At 44.9% G+C, this 19,414-nt stretch overlaps 1 protein-coding gene across 2 annotated transcripts; it reads right to left on the reverse strand.

The window, feature by feature from the left end:
* Positions 1-110: 110 nt before the first annotated feature.
* On the reverse strand, positions 111-17,697 carry LOC118384499 (tRNA N(3)-methylcytidine methyltransferase METTL2-like). 2 transcript variants are annotated; one of them, XM_035771093.2, is made up of 9 exons: positions 17,532-17,697; positions 17,159-17,247; positions 2,313-2,587; positions 2,049-2,098; positions 1,789-1,849; positions 1,567-1,706; positions 1,329-1,435; positions 1,097-1,162; positions 111-748 (listed from the first exon to the last, which is right to left on the reverse strand). In XM_035771093.2, the coding sequence occupies exons 1-9, from the start codon at positions 17,684-17,686 to the stop codon at positions 585-587; spliced, it is 1,107 nt and encodes a 368-aa protein (XP_035626986.1). In that variant the 5' UTR covers positions 17,687-17,697; the 3' UTR covers positions 111-584. The 2 variants fall into 2 exon arrangements, with proteins under 2 accessions (XP_035626986.1, XP_052374649.1); XM_052518689.1 differs by lacking the exons at positions 111-748; positions 1,097-1,162; positions 1,329-1,435; ... (2 more) ...; positions 2,049-2,098; positions 2,313-2,587 and adding an exon at positions 7,863-9,999 and having other exon boundaries at positions 17,532-17,550.
* Positions 17,698-19,414: the final 1,717 nt, after the last annotated feature.

A 19,414-nucleotide genomic window follows, 5' to 3' on the forward strand; every position in this document is an offset into this window, starting at 1 on the left:
AGCTACATGCAATCTAAAACTGCCCATAAGGTTTCAGGGAGACAGAAATGCAATCATCTTTTGATATGTGAAGTGAAGGCAATTATCAGAAAGGAATCATGTCACAGTGATGGGTTTACACAAGGTTTTTTAATCATTTTGAAGTGGTGAATGTAAAAAAAAAAAAAAGTTTACTCCTACAGCGCAATTGATCTAAAATAATGGATTATGGCAAACAGTCTGTTGAATGTAAACATTAGAATATTGGGTTTCCAGACATTTGTTCAGGTTTCATTAGCTCATCAGCCTTCTCTGTATTCCGTTTCTGAGTCATGTCCACCTCTCAGTCAGAAATTCATTATCAAAAAGCACCTGGGGGAAACCAGAGCTGTGAAGACAAATGGCTGAGGGAAACCAATAGAAAAACATGTCTAATGCTTTGCACACACATCACCCCTCAATCCATCTCCATAGTGTCCCTCATCACAATGGTCTGATGGAGGTATCCCAATTCTATCCCTCCCTCCCAGGGGCTGCAGTCCCACATCTACCTCAGACACTAGTTCAATGATAAGCCACACAGTGTTCTCTCTGCTATTCCTGGCTCACTCCTGTGTCTCTGGTGGTTGAGTATGAGGCTTGCGGTACTTGCATTGGATCCAGACACGGTACATGGTCAGCTGCTTGCCTCTGTTCACCTGCAGCCGCCGGTCCACCATGTTCTGGACCTTCTCCAGACCCGCTTCACTGAAGTAATCATGTAGCTCATCTGGAGAGAGATGTCATGGAGATATAATATACAAAAAAAACAACAGAAAGTGTCTAGTGTCTGAGGTAGATGTGGGACTGCAGCCCCTGGGAGGGAGGGATAGAATTGGGATACCTCCATGAGACCATTGTGATGATGGACACCATGGAGATGGATTGAGGGGTGTGTGCAAAGCATTAGACATGTTTTGCTATTGGGTTCCCTCAGCCATTCGTCTGCACAGCTCTACGTTCACCCAGGTGCTTAGATAAATAAAAGGTTAAATAAGAAATACATTTTTAAAAAGTGACTTGCAAATTACCACTGTTAAAAAGCAGTACATACTAGCCTTTTGATTTGATTCATTACCTTGTGTGAAGAAATAGACTCGTGTTCCATCACCCCGGACATAAAAGTTATCTGACAAACACCTTCCTGAAAAAGGAACACATTCAACAGATTTTCCCCAAAACATGTACATATTGCTAATCACAATTTATAAGCATTTTGTTACATAACATCTGCTAAATATGTGTATGTGACCAATACAATTTGATTTGATCCCACACAGTCCCACGCATGAGTGCCTATGGTAACTAACCTTTCTTGAAGCGTAGCTGTGCCATGTCATAGCGCCCATAGTCCCTGAGCAGCAGCACTCCTCCAGGCTTCAGCAGCCGAGCCAGTCTGCTGATGGAGGCTTGCATCCTGACAGAGAAAAAGAGACATGGGAATTTGATGGCACTTAATTTTCCCTATCACACACATGCAGTCACACAGACACACACCCACACTTGATTGTTGCCACACTCAAACACGTCACACAGGGGCCGGCTTACTTGTCAGGATGCAGGGCTGAGAGCACGAAGATGAGCACTATAACACCCATGCTGGCGTCTGGGACAGGGTAAATAGCTCCCTCATCACCCAGGTCATGAACAAAGGCATAGCAGCGTCCGGGGTCATATTCTGAATTAGCCTGGTAGTGAAAGGGACAAGATGAATAAATCTATTTATCAGCCAACTAATGACATCATCTATCAAGCATTTCTCCTTCTCACCTTGACCAGCTCTACAGCGGTGCTGGAGAAATCACAGCAGTAGACAAAGAGCCCAGGGTCACTGTCACACACAAAGAAGACAGGGTCACGCAACAAGGAGGTGTGAACAGGGTTGCATCTAATACATATTGAGATCTGAATAGCAGATATACAGCATGTGTATACGAAGAGGGTAGTAGCTACTATACAAAGTCAAACTGATCAGGCTGCATACTGCATAATGGGACTGATCAATACACGTGGTCCCAACCACCACTCACTTGTTGGTCTTCAGAATGGGAAAGACGGTGTTGCCAACACCACAGCCAACCTATTGAATCAAACAAGGGCATAGGTTAGCCTACTTTATGCCTAAGGGCCACATGTACTTAGCTGGTCCCATATCTGTTTGTGCTCTTGCCAAATCTATTGCTCATTCTTCATGTTTGACATTACAATGAGTGACAATGAGTTGGCATAACACAAACAGACTGGCAGCCAAGCGAACATATACTGCAGTCATACTATGATTCAATATTCCTCACCTCCAGTATGCGATACATGGCACTGGATCCAGGGAAGTCACCATCTACAGGGGCCAGAGGAGCGACTTCACTGGTTTGGCCCTGACTCTGTTCGAGACCATGTGGTTCACTGTCCTCAGCTCTATGGTCCCCAATACAGGAGTCCTGGTTGAGACGACACTGTGGGGCCAGCTCAGGGAACTCTGTGAAGAGCCAGTGGCGGTCTTTGAAGAAGCGATTCTCATGGATGGTGTAGAATTCATTCCAGTACTCATTCGCCCTGCAGTCAAAGTCCTCTGTTGAAATGAGTGGAAGAGATGCAAATTGACTACCACATATACTATATCTTGTTCGGGTACTTACACTACATGACCAAAAGTATGTGGACAAACATCTGCTCGTCAAACATCTCATTCCAAAATCACGGGCATTAACATGGAGTTGGTCCCCCCCTTTGCTGCTATAACAACCTCCACTCTTCTGGGAAAGCTGTCCACTAGATGTTGGAACATTGCTGCGGGGACTTGCTTCCATTCAGCCACAAGAGCATTAGTGAGGTCGGGCACTGATGTTGAGCGATTAGGCCTGGCTCGCAGTCAGCGTTCCAATTCATCCTACAGGTGATCGATAGGGTTGAGGTCAGAGCCCTGTGCAGGCTAGTCAAGGTCTTCCACACCGATTCTGACAAACCATTTCTGTATGGACCTCACTTTGTGCACAGGGGCATTGTCATGCTGAAACAGGAAAGGGCCTTCCCCAAACTGTTGCAACAAAGTTGGAAGCACAGAATCGTCTGGAATGTAATTGTATGCTGTAGCGTTCAGATTTCCATTCAATAGAATTAAGGGGCCTAGCCTGAACCATGAGACACAGCCCCAGACCAATATTCATCCTCCACCAAACTTTACAGTTGGCACTGTGCTTTCAGGCAGGTAGCATTTTCCTGGCATCCGCCAAACCTTGAGTAGTCCTTCGGACTGCCACAGCAACTTGCCCAAGCCTCCCCCATTTCTCATTCACGCAAATCCAGATAGCTGATGTTCTGAAAGAGATGCAAAATCTGGACCCCTATAAATCAGCTGGGCTAGACAATCTGGAACTCTATTTCTAAAATTATCCGCGCAATTGTTGCAACCCCTATCACTAGCCTGTTAAACCTCTCTTTCGTATCGTCTGAGATCCCCAAAGATTGGAAAGCTGCCGTGGTCATCTCCATCTTCAAAGGAGGAGACACTCTAGACCCAAACTGTTACAGACCTACAGTGGGGAGAACAAGTATTTGATAACCTGCAAAATCAGCAGTGTTTCCTACTTACAAAGCATGTAGAGGTCTATATTTTTTTTTATCATAGGTACACTTCAAACTGTGAGAGACAGAATCCTAAACAAAAATCCAGAAAATCACATTGTAAGATTTTTAAGTAATTAATTTGCATTTTATTGCATTACATAAATATTTGATACATCAGAAAAGCAGAAAATACAGAGATCATATGTTTCCTGTAGTTCTTAACCAGGTTTGCACACACTGCAGCAGGGATTTTGGCCCACTCCTCCATAACAGACCTTCTCCAGATCCTTCAGGTTTCGGGGCTGTCGCTTGGCAATACGGACTTTCAGCTCCCTCCAAAGATTTTCTATTGGGTTCAGGTCTGGAGACTGGCTAGGCCACTCCAGGACCTTGAGATGCTTCTTACGGAGCCACTCCTTAGTTGCCCTGGCTGTGTGTTTCGGGTCGTTGTCATGCTGGAAGACCCAGCCACGACCCATCTTCAATGCTCTTACTGAGGGAAGGAGGTTGTTGGCCAAGATCTCGCGATACATGGCCCCATCCATCCTCCCCTCAATACGGTGCAGTCATCCTGTCCCCTTTGCAGAAAAGCATCCCCAAAGAATGATGTTTCCACCTCCATGCTTCACAGTTGGGATGGTGTTCTTGGGGTTGTACTCATCCTTCTTCTTCCTCCAAGCATGGCGAGTGGAGTTTAGATCAAAAAGCTCTATTTTTGTCTCATCAGACCACAGACCCATTCATCCTCTGGATTATCCAGATGGTCATTGGCAAACTTCAGACGGGCCTGGACATGCGCTGGCTTGAGCAGGGGGACCTTGCGTGCGCTGCAGGATTTTAATCCATGACGGCATAGTGTGTTACTAATGGTTTTCTTTGAGACTGTGGTCCCAGCTCTCTTCAGGTCATTGACCAGGTCCTGCCGTGTAGTTCTGGGCTGATCCCTCACCTTCCTCATGATCATTGATTTATGTCTGTATAACGCATAGATGGTGGACAATCTATTCCTAGTATTTACGGAATGTCTGTCTCTTACCAACTGAATACCGTTTTAAATTATGTATATTATAAAATAAAATAAGCATGTTTTTTTCAATATCCTTGTCGATTGATGACCAACCGAGAACACTGCAACAGAAGAACCATATCTCCACCTTAAAACAACCCATGACTGCAACAGAATAACCATATCTCCACCTTAAAACAATCCTTGCTGCTTTATTCTGTGCATTCTGCAGTCTTCTAACTTTACTTGATGATGCATTTCCCCAGACCACCGAACAGTAGTTCACCTGACTCTCAATTAATGCTTGTGTTATTTGCTGAATAATTTTTCCTGGTAAATATTTAGCTATCCTTCTGATTATGCATGCTGTTTTAATATTATTATTATTTTTACATAGATTAGTTATTTGAGAAGACCATAATAAGCAGTTGTCTAGCTGCACTCCCAATAGTTTGGTTTCTGCCACTTAAATTTGTACTCCTCCCATACTTAATTGTATCCCATGCTGTTTTGGCCTTTTCCTAGTTGAACAGACCAATATAACTTTGGTTTTCTTGGTGTTTAAAACAAGTGTTTTTGGCAAACCCGCTTCCTGATGTTCTCCAAATCTCCTTGTAAAGCCTGCTGTACCTGTTGAACCAATTGTCTTGCTGCATAAATTGTAGTATCATCTGCAAATATAGTAGATTGAGTTTCAACATAGGGAAGGTCGTTGGTATATATTAAATAAAGAAGTGGCCCAAGGCAGCTGCCCTGCGGTATTCCACAGTTTAACACATTAGGGGAAGAAAATGAACCATTGATATAGGTTTCCTGTCAGTTAGATATGACTGTACCCAATTCAATGCTACCTCCTTAAAACCATAATGCATTAATTTGGTCAAAATTATTTCATGATCCACAAAATCAAATGCTGCAATGAAATCTAAAAATAGTACACCTACAAATTTGCCATTATCCATAGCATTGAGCCACTGATCAGTCATGTCAACCAATGCAGTGGAATGTTTTTTGCGATAAGCATGCTGATTGGCTGTAATCAGATCATTATTTTCCATGTACTCCCACATTTGTCTACTCACAATACCCTCCAATATCTTACTGAGTGTAGGGAGTAGACTAATTGGTCGACTATTAGCAGGAGTAATGGGTTCTTTGCTGTCTTTCGGAATAGGACACAGTTTCGCATGCTTCCATACATTTGCAAACATCCCCTTTTCCAGTGACCAATTAAATATGTATCACAGTGGAACTGCAATCTGGGGATCAGCACAGCGAAGCAAAAAATTGTCCATAAGACCATAACCTGTAGATTTACCATCAGGTAATGACTTCAATAGGTTTAACACCTCCTCCACTGACACCGTTTGTAGACTAAAAGAGCAGATCTTATTGCTCATAATATGATCATCAATCCATTGAACAATAGCTTGTTTGGAAGAATGTATGTCTACATTGTTGCTCAGTAATTTAATTTTCTGTGTAAAAAAATCTGCAGAATGATTGGCAATATCAACTGGTTTTGTTATTATTCTCCCGTCAACCTCCACAATACATGGGCATGATGAGATAGATGTACCAAGTAAGCCCTTAACTGTGTTCCATACCTTTTTACAATCATTTTTACAATCAATAAAAACATTGTTGTAAAATAACTTTTTTTCCCTTCGATTCAATTTAATTGCATAATTACGTAATGTTCTATAATTCTGTTCATCAATTTCTAATTTTGACTTGGCTGCTAAGACTTTTGCCAGATTTCTTTGAGAAAAAGCCTCACCCAGTTCATCATTAATCCATGGAGATGGACGAGCACCAACTGTACTCTTTCTTTTAGGGGCATGATGGTCCATTACCTCAGTGAGCAAATCAATAAAACATTCTGTAGCGTGATTTAAATCATCCTCTAGATAAATCATCTCCCAGGGTACAGCAGCCAAATCATTTAGAAATAACTCAAAATGTTTTAACATTTCTCTTAACCACAATCCTTTGGGGTTTCTTTGGAACCTTGGCGTTTATGGTTATGGTCACAATATTATGGTCTGTCCAGCCCATTGGCATTGATCTGGCTTTTAAGCATTGCAATGGTATATTACAGAAAATCAGATCAATGCATGTCTGAACGATGACCCAACTTAATTGAAGACCTAGTAGTATCATTCACCATTTGTTTCAAACCACAGTTCTTAGCATATCTCATCAATGTTGTTCTATTCTAATTATTGTGATCCTTCCAATTTATATTAAAATCACCCAAGATAAATACATCTCTGTTGCTATCTGTGGCCTGGTCAAACCCAGTACATAAGTCATCCAGATAGACCTCCTATCTCTACGGTGTCCTATACACACATCCTACCAATATGGGTGCCTGGTGAGGCAGATGTACTTGAGCCCATTGTGCCATTTGACCTACATTAAGGTCATCCCTCCTCTTAAAAGGTATATGATTCTGAATATACAGTGCAACACCCCCACCATTCCTATTCCTGTCCCTTCTCAGTAGACTATATCCTTGAATGTTCATTTGCCCATCATTTACAGATGCATCTAAATACGTTTCGGTCAAAGCCAAAATGTGAATATTATTTACGTTGACCAAGTTAAAAACCTCATGTATTTTGTTAGGAAGGCTACATACATTAACCAGAGCTATATGCAGCCCTTTCCTTATCAAGTGGAGATCAATATAGCATGTATTCGTTATATTTGAAGTTGTCATGATACACTACAACACACAAACTCAGTTTTAAACATTACATTAAAATAACCAGGGAGTTACTCTAGAGTCCTGATACAATTGCCCGTTGATATAAAGTTTATCCATCACCATGGAGACTCGTTGATTCAGGCAACTGTAACGGTGTTCGCCTGTTGGAAGAGAGTCGGACCAAAATGCAGCGTGGTGGTTACTCATGTTCTTTAATGAAGATGAACGATACATGAAATAACTATATATATATATACAAAACAACAAAACGGACTGTGAAAACCTGTACAGCCTGTCCGGTGAAAACAAACACAGAGACAGGAACAATCACCCACGAAAACACTCACAGAATATGGCTGCCTAAATATGGTTCCCAATCAGAGACAACGATAAATCACCTGACTCTGATTGAGAACCGCCTCAGGCAGCCATAGACTAATTAGTCACCCCACAAAACCCCAAGACAAAAAACACAACACAATAACCCATGTCACACCCTGGCCTGACCAAATAAATAAAGAAAACACAAAATACTAAGACCAAGGCGTGACAGAACCCCCCTAAGGTGCGGACTCCCGGACGCACCTCAAAACCATAGGGAGGGTCCGGGTGGGCGTCTGTCCATGGTGGCGGCTCCGGCTCGGGACGTGGACCCCACTCCATAAATGTCTTAGTTCCTCCCCTTCGCGTCCTGGGATAGTCCACCCTCGCCGCCGACCATGGCCTAGTAGTCCTCACCCAGAACCCCACTGGACTGAGGGGCAGCTCGTGACTGAGGGGCAGCTCGGGACTGAGGGGCAGCTCGGGACTGAGGGGCAGCTCGGGACTGAGGGGTAGCTCGGGACTGAGGGGTAGCTCGGGACTGAGGGGTAGCTCGGGACTGAGGGGAAGCTCGGGACTGAGGGGAAGCTCGGGACTGAGAGGAAGCTCAGCACTGAGAGGAAGCTCAGCACTGAGAGGAAGCTCAGGCAGGTAGTTGGCTCTAGCAGATCCTGGCTGGCTGGCGGATCTGGAAGAGTCTGGTTGACTGGCAGATCTGGAAGAGTCTGGTTGACTGGCAGATCTGGAAGAGTCTGGTTGACTGGCAGATCTGGAAGAGTCTGGTTGACTGGCAGATCTGGAAGAGTCTGGTTGACTGGCAGATCTGGAAGAGTCTGGTTGACTGGCAGATCTGGAAGAATCTGGTTGTCTGGCAGATCTGGAAGATCATGGCTGACTGGCGGATCTAGCTGTTCTGGCTGCTCCATGCAGACTGGCAGCTCTATGCAGACTGGCAGCTCCATGCAGACTGGCAGCTCTGGCTGCTCTATGCAGACTGGCAGCTCTATGCAGACTGGCAGCTCTATGCAGACTGGCAGCTCTATGCAGACTGACAGCTCTGGCTGCTCCATGCAACCTGGCAGCTCTGGCTGCTCCATGCAGACTGACAGCTCTGGCTGCTCCATGCAGACTGGCAGCTTTGGCTGCTCCATGTAGACTGGCAGCTCTATGCAGACTGGCAGCTCTATGCAGACTGGCAGCTCCATGCAAATTGGCAGCTCTGGCTGCTCCATGCAGACTGGCAGCTCTGGCTGCTCCATGCAGACTGGCAGCTTTGTGCAGACTGGCAGCTCTGGCTGCTCCATGCAAACTGGCAGCTCTGGCTGCTCCATGCAGACTGGCAGCTCAGGCTGCGCTGAACAGGCAGGAGGCTCCAGCAGCGTTGTAGAGGAGGAAGGCTCTGGAAGCGCTGAACAGGCGGGAGACTCCGGCAGTGCAGGAGAAGAGGAAAGCGCTGGCTGCGCTGAACAGGCGGGAGGCTCCGACAGCACTGGAGAGGAGAAAGGCTCTGGCTGCGCTGAACAGGCGAGGCGCACTGAAGGCCTGGTGCGTGGTGCTGGAACTGGTGGTACTGGACCGAGGACACGCACAGGAAGCCTGGTGCGGGGAGCTGCCACCGGAGGACTGGTGTGTGAAGGTGGCACAGGATGGACCGGATCGTGAAGGTGTACTGGAGAGCCTGAGAGCAGGGCTGGCACAGGACGTGCGAGGCTAGGTAGGTACACAGGAGGCCTAGTGCGTGAGGCTGGCACAATTTTCACCAGCCGACAAACACGCACCTCAGGACGAGTATGGAGCGCTGACCCAGGTGCCATCAAATCCCCGACACGCTCCGTCGGGCGACTATCTTGCATACTACGCCAAATCAACTGCTCTCTCTCTTCACTCTCCTCCAATTCCATTAACAACTCCTCGAGTGTCTCCTCATCTCCCATCTGTTCACTCTCCTCCATTATGTCCAATTATTCCTCGACCCTCTCAGACTCAGCCCTCAGCTTCGTCGATAGTTCCGATAACATCCATGGCTCCTTACGGTAAACAGGGGGAGTTGGCTCAGGTCTGAACCCTGACTCTGCCACACTCTCCCTGAGCCCCACCCCAATAAATTTTTGGGGCTGACTTTTGGGTTTCCTTGCCAACCGTGTTCCCTCCTAACGTTGGCTCCTCTCTCCGGCTGCCTCTGCTCTCCTAAGTGCCTCCACCTGTTCCCATGGGAGGCGATCTCTTCCAGCCAATATCTCCTCCCAAGTGTAACAACCCTTGCCATCCAAAACGTCTTCCCATGTCCATTCCTCCTTTCGCTGCTTCTGCTCTCGCTGTTGCCTGTTACCATGCCGCTCCGTCCGGGTGTGGTGGGTGATTCTGTAACGGCGTTCGTCTGTTGGAAGAGAGTCGGACCAAAATACAGCGTGGTGGTTACTCATGTTCTTTAATGAAGATGAACGATACATGAAATAACTATATATATATATATATATATATATATACAAAACAACAAAACGGACTGTGAAAACCTGTACAGCCTGTCCGGTGAAAACAAACACAGAGACAGGAACAATCACCCACGAAAACACTCACAGAATATGGCTGTCTAAATATGGTTCCCAATCAGAGACAACGATAAATCACCTGACTCTGATTGAGAACCGCCTCAGGCAGCCAAAGACTAATTAGTCACCCCACAAAACCCCAAGACAAAAAAACACACCACAATAACCTGTCACACCCTGGCCTGACCAAATAAAGAAAGAAAACACAAAATACTAAGACCAAGGCGTGACAGCAACGCTTTTCCTTCGTGATGTGATATATATTTTTTCTCCTTTCATTGATCTTGGTGGGGAAATGATAATTCATTCCAAAATCAGTGTTTCTGAGTTCTCTCCCCATGTTCTTCGTCATTTCCTTTTGGTTAAAGTGGCATTACGCACAACATCAGTGGGCAGTTTCAGTTGAGTTGACATAAAGTCTCGGACTGTTTCCTCACAGCCTCGGCTGTTGTCATTCTCCAGTATCCCTGAGAATATTAGATTGTCCCGCATTGATCGACACTGTACATCAAGCAATGTTTCTTTAAGTTGTCTGGACCTCTGGCAGTCTCTATGGGTGTGCCACAGGGTTCAATTCTCCGGCCGACTCTCTTTTCTGTATACATCAATGATGTTGCTCTTGCTGCTGGTGATTCTCTGATCCACCTCTACGCAGACGACACCATTCTGTATACTAACCTCCAGACGAGCTTCAATGCCATACAACTCTCCTTCCGTGGCCTAAATCAAATCATATTTATTTATATAGCCCTTCGTACATCAGCTGATATCTCAAAGTGCTGTACAGAAACCCAGCCTAAAACCCCAAACAGCAAACAATGCAGGTGTAAAAGCACGGTGGCTAGGAAAAACTCCCTAGAAAGGCCAAAACCTAGGAAGAAACCTAGAGAGGAACCGGGCTATGTGGGGTGGCCAGTCCTCTTCTGGCTGTGCCGGGTAGAGATTATAACAGAACATGACCAAGATGTTCAAATGTTCATAAATGACCAGCATGGTCGAATAATAATAAGGCAGAACAGTTGAAACTGGAGCAGCAGCAGTCAGGTGGAATGGGGACAGCAAGGAGCCATCATGTCAGGTAGTCCTGGGGCACTGTCCTAGGGCTCAGGTCCTCCTGAGAGAGAGAGAAAGAAAGAGAGAATTAGAGAGAGCATATGTGGGGTGGCCAGTCCTCTTTGGCTGTGCCATGGTGGAGATTATAACAGAACGTGGCCAAGATGTTCAAATGTTCATAAATGACCCAGCATGGTTGAATAATAGTAAGGCAGAACAGTTGAAACTGGAGCAGGAGCATGGCCAGGTGGACTGGGGACAGCAAGGAGTCCTCATGTCAGGTAGTCCTGGGACATGGTCCTAGGGGCCCAGGCCAGTTGAAACTGGAGCAGCAGCATGGCCAGGTGGACTGGGGACAGCAAGGAGTCATCATGTCAGGTAGTCCTGGGGCATGGTCCTAGGGCTCAGGTCCTCCGAGAGAGAGAAAGAAAGAGAGAAGGAGAGAATTAGAGAACGCACACTTAGATTCACACAGGACACCGAGAAGTACTCCAGATATAACAAACTGACCCTAGCCCCGACACATAAACTACTGCAGCATAAATACTGGAGGCTGAGACAGGAGGGGTCAGGATGGACCGGACTGTGGCCCCATCCGAGGACACTGGACAGGGCTGGAAGGATATAACCCCACCCACTTTGGTAAAGCACAGCCCCCACACCACTAGAGGGGCATATCTTCAACCACCAACTCACCATCCTGAGACAAGGGAGCGCTGACCGAGGTAGCCCACAAAGATCTCCGCACGGTACAACCGGGGGGCGACCCAGACAGGCCGACCACAACAGTGAATCAACCCACCCAGGTGACGCACTCCCCCAGGGACGGCACGAGAGAGCCCTCGAGCAAGCCAGTGACTCAGCCCCGTAACAGGGTTAGAGGCAGAGAATCCCATGTCACTCTCTCCATTATGATAGTTCCGATAACATGAAAGAGGGGAACCGGCCAGGCAGAGACAGCAAGGGCGGTTCGTTGCTCCAGAGCCTTTCCCTTCACCTTCCCACTCCTGGGCCAGACTACACTCAATCATATGACCCACTGAAGAGATGAGTCTTCAGTAAAGACTTAAAGGTTGAGAGCAATTTCTCTCTGACATGGGTAGGCAGACCGTTCCATAAAAAAGCTCTATAGGAGAAAGCCCTGCCTCCAGCTGTTTGCTTAGAAATTTGGGACAATTAGGAGGCCTGCTCTTGTGACCGTAGCGTGTGGTAGGTGATTCTGTACGGCAGGACCAAATCAGAGAGGTAGGTAGGAGCAAGCCCATGTAATGCTTTGTGGTTAGCAGTAAAACCTTGAAATCAGCCCTTGCTTTGACAGGAAGCCAGTGTAGAGAGGCTAGCACTGGAGTAATATGATCAAATTTTGGTTCTAGTCAGGATTCTAGCAAAACGTATTTAGCACTAACTGAAGTTTATTTAGTGCTTTATCCGGTGAAGCCGGAAAATAGAGCATTGCAGTAGTCTAACCTAGAAGTGACAAAAGCATGGATTAATTTTTCTGCATCATTTTTGGACAGAAAGTTTCTGATTTTTGCAATGTTACGTAGATGGAAAAAGCTGTCCTCGAAATGGTCTTGATATGTTCTTCAAAAGAGAGATCAGGGTCCAGAGTAACGCACAAGGTCCTTCACAGTTTTATTTGAGACGACTGTACAACCATTAAGATTAATTGACAGATTCAACAGAAGATCTCTTTGTTTCTTGGGACCTAGAACAAGCATCTCTGTTTTGTCCTTTAATAGTAGAAAGTTTGCAGCCATCCACTTCCTTATGTCTGAAAATCATGTTTCTAGCGAGGGCAATTTTGGGGCTTCACCATGTTTCATTGAAATGTACAGCTGTGTGTCATCCGCATAGCAGTGAAAGTTTACATTATGTTTTCGAATAACATCCCCAAGAGGTAAAATATATAGTGAAAACAATAGTGGTCCTAAAACAGAACCTTGAGGAACACCGAAATGTACAGTTGATTTGTCAGAGGACAAACCATTCACAGAGACAAACTGATATCTTTCCGACAGATAAGACCTAAACCAGGCCAGAACATGTCCGTGTAGACCAATTTGGGTTTCCAATCTCTCCAAAAGAATGTGGTGATCGATGGTATCAAAAGCAGCACTAAGGTCTAGGAGCACGAGGACAGATGCAGAGCCTCGGTCCGATGCCATTAAAATGTCATTTACCACCTTCACAAGTGCCTACAACTGCTCTTAAATGCAAGTAAAACTAAATGCATGCTCTTCAATCGATCGCTGCCCGCACCTGCTCGCCCGTCCAGCATCACTACTCTGGACGGCTCTGACTTAGAATACGTGGACAACTACAAATACCTGGGTGTCTGGTTAGACTGTAAACTCTCCTTCCAGACTCACATTAAGCATCTCCAATCCAAAATTAAATCTAGAATCAGCTTCCTATTTTGCAACAAAGCATCCTTCACTCATGCTGCCAAACATACCCTCGTAAAACTGACTATCCTACCGATCCTTGACTTCGGCATTGTCATTTACAAAATAGCCTCCAACACTCTACTCAGCAAACTGGATGCAGTCTATCACACTGCCATCCGTTTTGTCACCGAAGCCCCATATACTACCCAACACTGCGACCTGTATGCTCTCGTTGGCTGGCCCTTACTTCGTATTCGACGCCAAACCCACTGTCTCCAGGTCATCTATAAGTCTTTGCTAGGTAAAGCCCCGCCTTATCGCAGCTCACTGGTCACCATAGCAGCACCCACCAGTAGCACAGGTACAGTGGGGCAAAAATGTATTTAGTCAGCCACCAATTGTCCCACTTAAAAAGATGAGAGAGGCCTGTAATTTTCATCATAGGTACACTTCAACTATGCCAGACAAAATGAGAAAAAAATCCAGAAAATCACATTGTAGGATTTTTTAATGAATTTATTTGCAAATTATGGTGGAAAATAAGTATTTGGTCAATAACAAAAGTTTATCTCAATACTTTGTTATATACCCTTTGTTAGCAATGACAGAGGTCAAATGTTTTCTGTAAGTCTTCACAAGGTTTTCACACACTGTTGCTGGTATTTTGGCCGATTCCTCCATGCAGATCTCCTCTAGAGCAGTGATGTTTTGGGGCTGTTGCTGGGCAACACGGACTTTCAACTCCCTCCAAAGATTTTCTATGGGGTTGAGATCTGGAGACTGGCTAGGCCACTCCAGGACCTTGAAATGCTTCTTACAAAGCCACTCCTTCGTTTCCCGGGCGGTGTGTTTGGGATCATTGTCATGCTGAAAGACCCAGCCACGTTTCATCTTCAATGCCCTTGCTGACGGAAGGAGGTTTTCACTCAAAATCTCACGATACATGGCCCCATTCATTCTTTCCTTTACACGGATCAATCGTCCTGGTCCCTTTGCAGAAAAACAGCCCCAAAGCATAATGTTTCCACCCCCATGCTTCACAGTAGGCATGGTATTCTTTGGATGCAACTCAGCATTCTTTCTTTCCTCCAAACATGACGAGTTGAGTTTTTACAAAAAAACCAAAAAGCCAGTAGCACCAGTAGCACAGGTACAGTGGGGCAAAAATGTATTTAGTCAGCCACCAATTGTCCCACTTAAAAAGATGAGAGAGGCCTGTAATTTTCATCATAGGTACACTTCAACTATGACAGACAAAATGAGAGAAAAAAAATCCAGAAAATCAAATTGTAGGATTTTTAATGAATTTATTTGCAAATTATGGTGGAAAATAAGTATTTGGACACATACAAACAAGCAAGATTTCTGTCTCTCACAGACCTGTAACGTCTTCTTTCAGAGGCTCCTCTGTCCTCCACTCGTGACCTGTATTAATGGCACCTGTTTGAATTTGTTATCAGTATAAAAGACACCTGTCCACAACCTCAAACAGTCACACTCCAAACTCCACTATGGCCAAGACCAAAGAGCTGTCAAAGGACACCAGAAACAAAATTGTAGACCTGCACCAGGCTGGGAAGACTGAATCTGCAATAGGTAAGCAGCTTGGTTTAAAGAAATCAACTGTGGTAGCAATTATTAGGAAATGGAAGACATACAAGACCACTGATAATCTCCCTCGATCTGGGGCTCCACGCAAGATCTCACCCTGTGGGGTCAAAATGATCACAAATCCCAGAACCACATGGGGGGACCTAGTGAATGACCTGCAGAGAGCTGGGACCAAAGTAACAAAGCCTACCATCAGTAACACACTACGCCGCCAGGGACTCAAATCCTGCAGTGCCAGACGTGTCCCCCTGCTTAAGCCAGTACATGTCCCGTCCCGTCTGAAGCATTTGGATGATCCAGAAGAAGATTGGGAGAATATCATATGGTCAGATGAAACCAAAATATAACTTTTTGGTAAAAACTCAACTCGTCATGTTTGGAGGAAAGAAAGAATGCTGAGTTGCATCCAAAGAATACCATGCCTACTGTGAAGCATGGGGGTGGAAACATTATGCTTTGGGGCTGTTTTTCTGCAAAGGGACCAGGACGATTGATCCGTGTAAAGGAAAGAATGAATGGGGCCATGTATCGTGAGATTTTGAGTGAAAACCTCCTTCCGTCAGCAAGGGCATTGAAGATGAAACGTGGCTGGGTCTTTCAGCATGACAATGATCCCAAACACACCGCCCGGGAAACGAAGGAGTGGCTTTGTAAGAAGCATTTCAAGGTCCTGGAGTGGCCTAGCCAGTCTCCAGATCTCAACCCCATAGAAAATCTTTGGAGGGAGTTGAAAGTCCGTGTTGCCCAGCAACAGCCCCAAAACATCACTGCTCTAGAGGAGATCTGCATGGAGGAATCGGCCAAAATACCAGCAACAGTGTGTGAAAACCTTGTGAAGACTTACAGAAAATATTTGACCTCTGTCATTGCTAACAAAGGGTATATAACAAAGTATTGAGATAAACTTTTGTTATTGACCAAATACTTATTTTCCACCATAATTTGCAAATAAATTCATAAAAAAATCCTACAATGTGATTTTCTGGATTTTTTTCTCATTTTGTCTGGCATAGTTGAAGTGTACCTATGATGAAAATTACAGGCCTCTCTCATCTTTTTAAGTGGGAGAACTTGAACAATTGGTGGCTGACTAAATACTTTTTTGCCCCACTGTATATTCCAGCAGGTATATTTCACTGGTCACCCCCAAAGCCAATTCCTACTTTGGCCACCTTTTCCTTACAGTTCTCTGCTGCCAATGACTGGAACGAAATGCAAAAATCACTGAAGCTGGAGACTCATATCTCCCTCACTAACTTTAAGCATCAGCTGTCAGAGCAGTTTACAGATAATTGCACCTGTACATATTCCATCTGTAAATAGCCCATCCAACTACCTCATCCCCATATTGTTATATATCATGAAATTGGGGACAAAAAAATAAATAATCATAAGGGTACGTTTTTAGTGATAAGCATATTTCAAGGCTTTCTTTGGTGTATTTTAATTATGTTACTAATATTACAGGAGGTGCAGAAGAGGTGGATTTGGCGCATGCGCACTTGCTCAAAAACAATATTTAGATTCTTTCCAGAAAAGGCATTGGCCATGTTCAAGAGGATTAAAACTGCAATGTATCATGGGTAAATTGTGACTGACTGACTGATCTTCAAATAATAATGAGTCGTTACTTGTGATGCAAGGTGATTTGTGGATCAGTCAGTCGGGACATTATATACAGATCTCTGATAGCAGTAATGAGGTAGATTTTTTCGGTTGCTTGTAAACTTTTTATTTAGACCTATATCAGTACATACTGTCTGGGACGGCAGGAATTATGATAGTTGCTCAGTGAAACTCCTTTCCTTGGTAAGTACCAAATTAATTTGTACATTATTAAGCTTGAAAAGCTGGTGAATGGCAAGTTGAATGGATGCTTCTGGGCTTAAAGGAGGGCGTCTCTTGTAAACCCAGATTCTGGTTCAGAACCAACCTTGCTTCTCTTGAGGGAGGGGCTGACTGTTTTCTTGGACCTTCTTCTTGGCAGCTGCCTCTTGCTCCTCTGTCCACTCCACATTGTCCCTGAAAGTGAATGGGACACCAACACCACTAGAAACCAAGAGGAAGGCATGCTACCCAGGCCTCGTTCTGTTATGTTCTGTCCATATGTTAGCCCTATAATAGACTAATGGAGCCTAAAGTTACTCTTTATAGTACAAGGACCTTACATGTCCTGTTGAAAACACCCATGTACAGAAGACACCTTCATCCAATGACTCGTGTAATGTAATGGAACTGAGAATCATGATCAAGGGCTATCCATGTGTGTGTACTACCACAAGTAGTATGCATGCTAAAATACGAACCATGCGTTATGTTGAAAAACTTGACGTGGGTCTGTCAGGAAACGGGTTCCAAACTGAGATCTTTTCAGTTCTCCAGATGTGGATTCTGGTAATATTTGTCCCGTTTCAGTGATGTTTTGCTCCACTATCCCTCCCAGAGTAACGGGCGCTGCCATGTTGAACTGACGCACCGGAAGGAATGTCCAGAGAAGTTGAAACAAAGACTACATTGTCAACGAGATATCCCACTACAGTCAGTAAATCAGCGTTGCCTGTGAGTACTCGTTTACACCAGTTGAGCGCGCCATAGCCCTACATTTGTCATTATGATCGAGAACGTGGCTGCTGATGAGATCCCCGATTGGGGATGAATGGCGGTAGGATGAAAGAAGATGGCGGGCAAGGATAAAAAGGGGATTAGGTTTTGAGGGAATATGGAATTCAGGACTGCACAGGACTTTTGGAAGAGCTAGAGAAGGAAAGTGAACGTGAAGAGACTGAGGGTGAATTCATTGTGGTGGCAAGTGCAGTGATAACCACTGAGAAGAAGCTGAGTGTAGAGGGCAGTGGTGTGGTAAGGGAAGTTGGTGCCAAGTGTGAAAAGAGGGATATGTCCCCTAGTAGCTCAGAGATGGAACCTGACGAGTTTATGGATGTAGTACCTGCGGTGAGGACCGCCTAGCGTCCCGAGGATGAAAAGGATGATTCTGTCCCAGTGGGACGGAGATTTGTGGAGTGAATGATCCTTGCATTTTGGATAATCCATATGTGGTGTCAGGTTGGATGGAGAAGAGGTTGGGGACTGTTGAAAGTAACTCTGAGTGGAATACTGATGATTTGTTGTGTTTCTTCAGTCCAGAGGGAGTTCGGGACTAGAAATGTGACCTGCTTTGCTCCCTGGAGCAGGGTGGACTTGAAAGGAGTGTTAAACAGGGATGGCAGTGTGTTGAGGAGGATCAGTTGAAATGGGAGATTTGCGGTGTCTGTGACACCCGCCGTTTGGTGTGACGGAGACCCGGTGGAGAGCGTGGGAAAATGGAGAAGACAATGTCTGTCCTGCTGAGTTTTGATGCAGAGTCTTTGGCCGACAAGGTCAAGTTAGGAAGTGTAAGGTATCCCGTGAGAGATTTTGTTCCAAAAATACCAGTGTTTTAGTTGTGAAGTTATGGGGATGTTGCAGCAGTGTGTAGGAGGGGAGATTCCTAGAAGTGTGCAGGAGGGCATGAGACGAAGAAATGTGGTGTTGCAGGTGGTGTTGAGTGGGAGTGTTCTGTTCTCTCAGACCGTTGCTCAGTAGATTAGACAGGGTTAAATAGTGGAATGGGGTAGTGGTTTTTTTTACAGAGGGCTTATAGTTGGCAGGGTAATTTTCCTGTTTCCCAATATTGTAGTACTCTATCAAATGTATGTAGGCCGTGAATGGCCTCACACACCAGTACAGTAGGTGGTGATGTATGCGCCTAAACGATGGATGCGATCCGCCAACCCAATACTTTAGATAAAAATAAGACTTTGCACCTGCTCCTCTGGAAATCCTTGGGATGTCACTCTACTAAGCTAACATATGGAATTGTTTTAAAATGGTCATACCAATGATAATTTAGCTATTTGATTTGGAATTTTAGGACCTCTTTAGGTATCAAAGATTAAAAATGTTTTTAATGATTTGATGAAACATTGAATTTGGCCTGCTATTGCTATTGGCCTGTTGAAACGCATTGAATAACAGATTCACACATGGGAAAAAGAAATAGTGAAAAAAATCTAAACAGAGTTTGTTTTAAAGTGTCTGGGCTACCATCAAGTATTGTGAGGCTTGTGAGAATCCTAGAGCAAAATAACCTGAGGTGTACAGTGCCATAAATGAATCATAGAAATGAATGTAACTAAATGATGGGAATTGC

This window comes from Oncorhynchus keta, chromosome 5, assembly GCF_023373465.1.
Source record: "Oncorhynchus keta strain PuntledgeMale-10-30-2019 chromosome 5, Oket_V2, whole genome shotgun sequence".
In the NCBI taxonomy this organism is placed as follows: domain Eukaryota; kingdom Metazoa; phylum Chordata; class Actinopteri; order Salmoniformes; family Salmonidae; genus Oncorhynchus; species Oncorhynchus keta.

Bases quoted from the DNA above. Each gene is read 5' to 3' on its own strand.
- LOC118384499 (XM_052518689.1), bottom strand. From the start codon at position 9,574: ATGGAGGAGAGTGAACAGATGGGAGATGAGGAGACACTCGAGGAGTTG.